Genomic DNA, 7,879 nt, shown 5'->3' with positions numbered 1-7,879 from the left:
TGGAGTTGTATTCATGTCTTGAGGTGGTATTGATGTCTTGAGGTGGTATTCATGTCTTGAAGTGGTATTGATGTCTTGGAGTTGTATTCATGTCTTGGAGTGGTATTCATGTCTTGAGGTGGTATTCATGTCTTGAGGTGGTATTCATGTCGTGGAGTTGTATTGGTGTCTTGGAGTTGTATTCATGTCTTGAGGTGGTACATTGTATTCATGGCTTGGAGGGGTATTGATGTCTTGGATTGGTATTCATGTCTTGGGGTAGTATTCATGTCTTGAGGTGGTATTGATGTCTTGGTGTGGTATTTATGTCTTGGTGTGGTATTTATGTCTTGGTGTGGTATTTATGTCTTGGTGTGGTATTGATGTCTTGAGGTGGTATTGATGTCTTGGTGTGGTATTCATGTCTTGAAGTGGTATTGATGTCTTAGAGTGGTATTCATGTCTTAGAGTGGTATTCATGTCTTGAAGTGGTATTGATGTCTTGGAGTGGTATTGATGTCTTGGAGTGGTATTCATGTCTTGGAGTGGTATTTATGTCTTGGAGTTGTATTCATGTCTTGAGGTGGTACATTGTATTCATGGCTTGGAGTGGTATTGATGTCTTGGAGTGGTATTTATGTCTTGGAGTGGTATTCATGAGTTAACAATGACGAGTGATAAACTAGAATAGTTGAAACTCTCAGTGAATGGCTTTATTAACATTTATTTATTTCAGTTACAACAGTAGCCAGCGAAAAGTCAGTCGGTGTGACAATCGGTTACTTGTTAACTTTGGATTACTTCCTCTGTAGCCCCTAAAAGTAGAAAAAATTAATTAATTCAGATGAAAATAAGCTAGACAAGCCTAACTAACACTATCAGGATGGTCGTCATGTTCACCAAAGGTTAACCATTGGAGTATCTTACAAACAAAGAACATTATATTGAGATATTTCCACACTTCTTTCTGTTTAATGAATATAATTATGAAGTTGTTTTCAAAACACATTTTGTCATAAGCTCGTAATAAATCGTCAAACTGCACCCAGGCCTCAATATCAGTCTTCTACCTCGATCTTAACCTACAGTAACACGAACAGAGCCGGATTACTGCTAAGCTGTGCGATACACGTGACTATTGCGATTTTGCAATTGCTAACGTCCCCTTTCTTTTAACATCTGTGTTTCCTCAAACTGTGGTGTTTTAGTGTTGTAATGGATAAAGTATTTAAGAGCTTGCTCATTATTTCACCCGGAAACATTCGGTCTTCTTCTCCTTAACATTTTTAATATTTTCCGTGTAACTATTTGTTTAAATCATAAACTGTTTCTATCGACTGTAAGTTCGAATTGCGATCTTGTTGTTTACGCTAAAATATGATTCACCATTGTTCCCAAATTTAAAGATAACAAATGACTCGTCATTAACAATATATAAAAAGGACGAGCATTCTACCCTACCTATTCTATCCAAGGAACGAGATACATACATATACCACATACAAAGCTAAGACATACTTGTAGTGCATTACACAATGATTTATTTAGAGTTAATATTGTTGAAAGTGTGGAATGCGTGAGTGGAAACCTATGTGGAAATGCGTTTCACTAAAAAAACATTATTGTCCTTTATATGTAAATGAAAGAAGCGAAATGTATAATAAACTAAGACCTTATACTATAATCAATTTGGAAGTATTACGGTTTGGTAATGAGTCTTCCGAGTTAAATACCAAAACATTTTTTGATATAGTGCACACATATATACATACCACTACACGTTTTAAACAATGAATTAAATCAAACACGATTGACTTAATTGAATAGGCCCCCCTCTCTCCACCCTTCCCACCCCTCTATAAGCTTTGTCACTCCCTCTCCATCTCTCATATAATCTCTTTCTCTTTCTTTCTTTTCCCTCTCTCTGCCAAGCACCCTTTCAAGATAAATTACTGTGAGAAATTTATTTGGTTTTTGCAAACCTTTCATACATTCATAGTTTAACTTATTTATATATATATATATTGATGTATTGTCGCTTTTTGTGTGTGTGTAATAGCTGTTGAGGAGAGGGCTTTACTAATGCTGTAAAAACTCGTGCCCGATCCTATTGCTGTAAAAATAAAAAGCAATAAAACGTGTTTCAAATTAAAAAAAAAAAAAGAAAGACGATTTGAGTTTCAATTATGCTCATAAATAAAGAATTGAAAAGCAATGCATAGAGATATGGTATTAAACCAATCATGCAGTGAGCTAAAAACTACCTACCTCTAGTCGTTTGCCGTAAAGGTGACCAAGGACGTCAGTGAACCCGCTGTTAATGGGACCTTCAAATGGATACAAATACTTTTCACTGTGTGATGATTAGTACTAGGTATACATGTATCACCGAATGACAAATCAGCAATTCAAATAACCCCGTATTACTCACTTAAGACAAAATAGCAATTCAAATAACCCCGTATTACTCACTTAAGACAAAATAGCAATTCAACAACATTTTGCTGGATGTCGAAGGCAGTGTCATTTCATTGATGGCGAGTAAGATAAACGTTAGAAACACACATAATTGTATCTATAAAATTAGTGTTAAATAATGCAGTATGACAAAAATTACATCATCGATGATGCTACGGATCAAAATTTTGGAAATAAAGATAGTCTTAACCACTATTGAAATGGTGAGTATATATGTACAGAATGACAAAAGGAAATGAAATACACTGCATTATACAGCTGGTTCGCCCTTCTATGTCTCCTCGGTGATGGCTAGGGACCAAATATATTGGAAATCCAAACTGGTCTTAACTACCGTAGAAAAACATTGTGAAGTGAGTAAAATCTCTGGATTATATGAATGTCAAAACTACGAAAATTTCAAAATTAAGAGGAGTACTTGTTAATTACAAATTAAGACACACATGTAACTGCAGTTTTCAAATTTGGTAAAATACATATTATGCCAAAAATGAATTACACTACAGCATACTGCTATTACTAGAGACAAAAAAGGTTTTTGTGAATAGGAAGAATCATGTTGATTTAAAATAAATGAATATCGCTTTTTGTTCATCGACTAATACAGATGTTTTGAAATGTAAAAACTGAAATAAGAACATAATTAAACGGCATATACTACTTATTTTCTATCATTATCATAGATTTATATAATTACATATATTACATCGTCTGGAGTGCACAAGACGCAGATTTAAAAATAAAAAATAGTATTAAAATGAAATGAATGATTTGCTGATACTTACCGTAATTCTAACATGCGCGTTACGTTATTGAGTTATGGGCCACCTGAACTACAAGGAAGTTTTTAATAAAACATACGGTAAGGATATAAAGAAAGATGTGCATTTCACAAATACTGCTAGCTGTTGCCAGGCTCTATGGACTGAGATCCCTATATAGCTACAATTGGTCGTTAGCTGTCAATGGTGAATTTCATTCAATATTCTGATATTCCATAAATCTTGGAATTTTAAACACGATCAAACCATCCGAGTGTGAGTAAGCAGCATGTTGTGCCAAGAGGATCAAAAGAGTAGTGGGAAACATGTTAACAGGGGCAATGACATTTTTATGATCCTTAACGCGTCTCCACCGGTTGTGAATGTTACAGGACACAGTTAACTCATAGAAAGTATAGAATTAGATCTATTTCTCCTTTATCATACAGATAGAATGCTCCCTAGTGTTAAACATTGTGAAAGTATGCATTTTGCTAAAAATTAAAAAAAACTAGTATACACCTAGTTATACATTACGTCGTCGCCCTTTCGCTCATGAAGTGACACTTATAGTAAAACTAACACTGTTAAATGTATTTCATTTATGGTCACGTATTTGTGATTAACAGGTAACACAAGATGTTACAAAACGACAATAATAAAACCTCACCAATATTGCCAGTTAATGTGACCATTGTGGGTACATGTATACAACGGTAAAGTATCCGGTGACATCTAGTAACCTTACATGTATACAACGGTAAAGTATCCAGTGACGTCTAGTAAACTTACATGTATACAACGGTAAAGTATCCAGTGAGGTCTTGTAACCTTACATGTATACAACGGTAAAGTATCCAGTAACGTCTAGCAACCTTACATGTATACAACGGTAAAGTTTCCGGTAACGCCTAGTAACCTTACATGTATACAACGGTAAAGTTTCCGGTAACGCCTAGTAACCTTACATGTATACAACGGTAAAGTAGCCAGTGACGTCTAGTAACCTTACATGTATACAACGGTGAAGTATCCAGTAACGTCTAGTAACCTTCCATGTATACAACGGTAAAGTATCCAGTGCCGTCTAGTAACCTTATATGTATACAACGGTAAAGTATCCAGTGACGTCTAGTAACCATATATGTATACAACGGTAAAGTATCCAGTGACGTCTAGTACCCTTACATGTATACAACGGTAAAGTATCCAGTAACTTCTAGTACCCTTACATGTATACAACGGTAAAGTATCCAGTAACGTCTAGCAACCTTACATGTATACAACGGTAAAGTTTCCGGTAACGTCTAGTAACCTTACATGTATACAACAGTAAAGTATCCAGTGACGTCTTGTAACCTTGCATGTATACAACGGTAAAGTATCCGGTACCGTCTACTAACCTTACATGTATACAACGGTAAAGTATCCGCTAACTTTTAGTAACCTTACATGTATACAACGGTGAAGTAGCCAGTAACGTCTAGTAACCTTACATGTATACAACGGGAAAGTATCCGGTACCGTCTAGTAACCGTACATGTATACAACGGTAAAATATCCAGTGACGTCTAGTAACCTTACATGTATACAACGGTAAAGTTTCGGTAACGTCTAGTAACCTTGTAAAGTATCCAGTGACGTCTAGTAACCTTACATGTATATAACGGTAAAGTATCCAGTGAGGTCTAGTGACCTAGGTAACACAAGATGTTACAAAACGACAATAATAAAACCTCACCAATATTGCCAGTTAATGTGACCATTGTGGGTACATGTATACAACGGTAAAGTATCCGGTGACATCTTGTAACCTTACATGTATACAACGGTAAAGTTTCCGGTAACGTCTAGTAACCTTACATGTATACAACGGTAAAGGATCTAGTGACGTCTAGTAACCTTATATGTATACAACGGTAAAGTATCCGCTAACTTTTAGTAACCTTACATGTATACAACGGTGAAGTAGCCAGTAACGTCTAGTAACCTTACATGTATACAACAGTAAAGTATCCAGTGACGTCTTGTAACCTTGCATGTATACAACGGTAAAGTATCCGGTACCGTCTACTAACCTTACATGTATACAACGGTAAAGTATCCGCTAACTTTTAGTAACCTTACATGTATACAACGGTGAAGTATCCAGTAACGTCTAGTAACCTTACATGTATACAACAGTAAAGTATCCAGTGACGTCTTGTAACCTTGCATGTATACAACGGTAAAGTATCCAGTGACGTCTAGTAACCATATATGTATACAACGGTAAAGTATCCAGTGACGTCTAGTAACCATATATGTATACAACGGTAAAGTATCCAGTGACGTCTCGTAACCTTATATGTATACAACGGTAAAGTATCCGCTAACTTTTAGTAACCTTACATGTATACAACGGTGAAGTATCCGGTACCGTCTAGTAACCGTACATGTATACAACGGTAAAGTATCCAGTGAGGTCTAGTGACCTTACATGTATACAACGGTAAAGTATCCAGTAACGTCTAGCAACCTTACATGTATACAACGGTAAAGTTTCCGGTAACGTCTAGTAACCTTACATGTATACAACGGTAAAGTTTCGGTAACGTCTAGTAACCTTACATGTATACAACGGTAAAGTATCCAGTAACGTCTAGTAACCTTACGTGTATACAACGGTAAAGTATCCAGTGACGTCTCGTAACCTTATATGTATACAACGGTAAAGTATCCGCTAACTTTTAGTAACCTTACATGTATACAACGGTGAAGTATCCAGTAACGTCTAGTAACCTTACATGTATACAACGGTAAAGTATCCAGTGACGTCTATTAACCTTATATGTATACAACGGTAAAGTATCCGCTAACTTTTAGTAAACTTACATGTATACAACGGTGAAGTATCCGGTACCGTCTAGTAACCGTACATGTATACAACGGTAAAGTATCCGGTAACGTCTAGTAACCTTACATGTATAAAACGGTAAAGTATCCGGTAACGTCTAGTAACCTAGTAACCTTACATGTATACAACGGTAAGGTATCCAGTGACTTCTACTAACCTTACATGTATACAACGATAAAGTATCAAGTGACGTCTAGTAACCTTACATGTATACAACGGTAAAGTATCCGGTAACGTCTAGTAACCTTACATGTATACAACGGTAAAGTATCCGGTAACGTTTAGTAACCTTATATGTTTACAACGGTAAAGCATCCGGTGACGTCTTGTTACCTTACATGACGTCTAGTGACCATACATGTAATGAGTATATATTGTTATAGTTCAGAGGTACTTGAAATGTCTTGGATCATTTAATTGACATTACAACACTTACCAAGATTGCCTTACTATTTACATCTGACCTGGCGTCAAATGACTCACCAGTTAGTTCAGCGTTGATTATGGCCTCTATATCTATCTCTCCAATCTGATAGGTTGACGCTGTTGGCCTGATGGCCCATTCGTCATGTAATTTCATGTCCCCTCGGTGAAGAAATAAGCTCGTACCGTCATGCGCCATAATCATGAATAGGAGAAGGGCGATAACCCCTTCTTTCTTCATCGTGATAACGAACTAAAATAGAACAGAGTAGCCGTCAAGTGCTAATATTTTCAAGTTTACGTTAATAATAAATAAACAATTCTCTTCTTGATTTTCGATAACCGGATTTGAAATTTGTCAGCTTAATTGTATAGTGCGATGCTTTCAAATAAATCAAGTGTTTAATATGAAACCCTGCACCTGTATTAGAAAATGAAATGTTTCACGCTTTAAGCGGTACATTACATCAGCCGAGACAATGACAGCTGATAAGGTACCGAATATAATTATGTCAATACTCAGACCACGTACACAAAGACAGAATGTTCAGCACAGTCTACTTCGTAATGATCGTGTTCAAGTCAGTCCTAAGTTTCCCGACTATATTCCTGATTTGTCACAAGCGCAATGTTTAGATACATGCCCAAGATTTAACAGAAGCTTAAGTTTAAATCATATGCATTTAAAAAACCCCCAAAAAAAACAAAAAAACATGATATATAAACTAGGAACAAACGATAGCATTTGTGTTATAATAAAAGATGTACAAGAAACACAGACAGGTTACCTGCACACAGTCTATGGCAATCAGTGGGCAGCAGCACATGTACTGTACGTTGATAGTACGTGTACTTTATATACTTAAGGGGCTACGTCCGGGTCAACGGTTATCTCGGGCCAGGACACACGTGTAGTAGACACACGTGTAGTACACACACATACACAAGGGGCCAAACAGTGCCTATATCTGTATTTCCAATGTTGTTTCGTAATTAACGGAGCAATAACAAGTCAGTCATTTAATGTCTGTGTTTTACGTGCATCATCAGGAAGGTAACAGAACGCGAGTCCTTATAGACACACGTGTAGTACATCTTATCATTTATAACAATGTGTTTTAAGTTACCCTTATTAAGTTTTGTTTATATGAGGCTATTGTTATGAAGTGCTTTTTAGAACAGGAAACGAAAACATGGCTTAGGCTTTCGATATCATTTTCAGACAAATTGAACACTAATGATGTCGAAGCTGTTTGATAAGCAGGATGACGTAGACTGTCTGATCGGGAACTTTCCCTTCCCTTACATTACAACCCCTTTACATGACCACCCCTTTACATTA

General features: G+C 36.3%; 1 protein-coding gene across 1 annotated transcript; it reads right to left on the bottom strand.

Annotated features, from left to right (window-relative positions):
* Positions 1 to 669: 669 nt before the first annotated feature.
* LOC110455900 lies at positions 670 to 7,427 on the bottom strand. Its single transcript, XM_021506324.1, has 4 exons — positions 7,326 to 7,427; positions 6,598 to 6,790; positions 2,248 to 2,306; positions 670 to 794 (listed from the first exon to the last, which is right to left on the bottom strand). Exons 1-4 carry the CDS (start codon positions 7,362 to 7,364, stop codon positions 777 to 779), a joined length of 309 nt encoding a protein of 102 aa, XP_021361999.1. The 5' UTR covers positions 7,365 to 7,427; the 3' UTR covers positions 670 to 776.
* Between the last annotated feature and the right edge of the window lie 452 nt (positions 7,428 to 7,879).

The sequence above is a fragment of the Mizuhopecten yessoensis genome, unplaced genomic scaffold, assembly GCF_002113885.1.
Source record: "Mizuhopecten yessoensis strain PY_sf001 unplaced genomic scaffold, ASM211388v2 scaffold8399, whole genome shotgun sequence".
NCBI classification, from domain to species: Eukaryota; Metazoa; Mollusca; class Bivalvia; order Pectinida; family Pectinidae; genus Mizuhopecten; species Mizuhopecten yessoensis.
The sequence above is the reverse complement of the archived record's forward strand: the minus strand, read 5'-3'. Positions and strand labels throughout refer to the sequence as shown.

Excerpts from the sequence above, each read along its gene's own strand:
- LOC110455900 (XM_021506324.1), bottom strand. The coding sequence starts at position 7,364 with ATGTGCTGCTGCCCACTGATTGCCATAGACTGTGTGCAG. Across the intron at positions 6,791-7,325 it reads TTGCCATAGACTGTGTGCAG|TTCGTTATCACGATGAAGAA; the intron begins GTAACCTGTCTG and ends GTTCTATTTTAG. Across the intron at positions 2,307-6,597 it reads AATCAACGCTGAACTAACTG|GTCCCATTAACAGCGGGTTC; the intron begins GTGAGTCATTTG and ends ATCCATTTGAAG.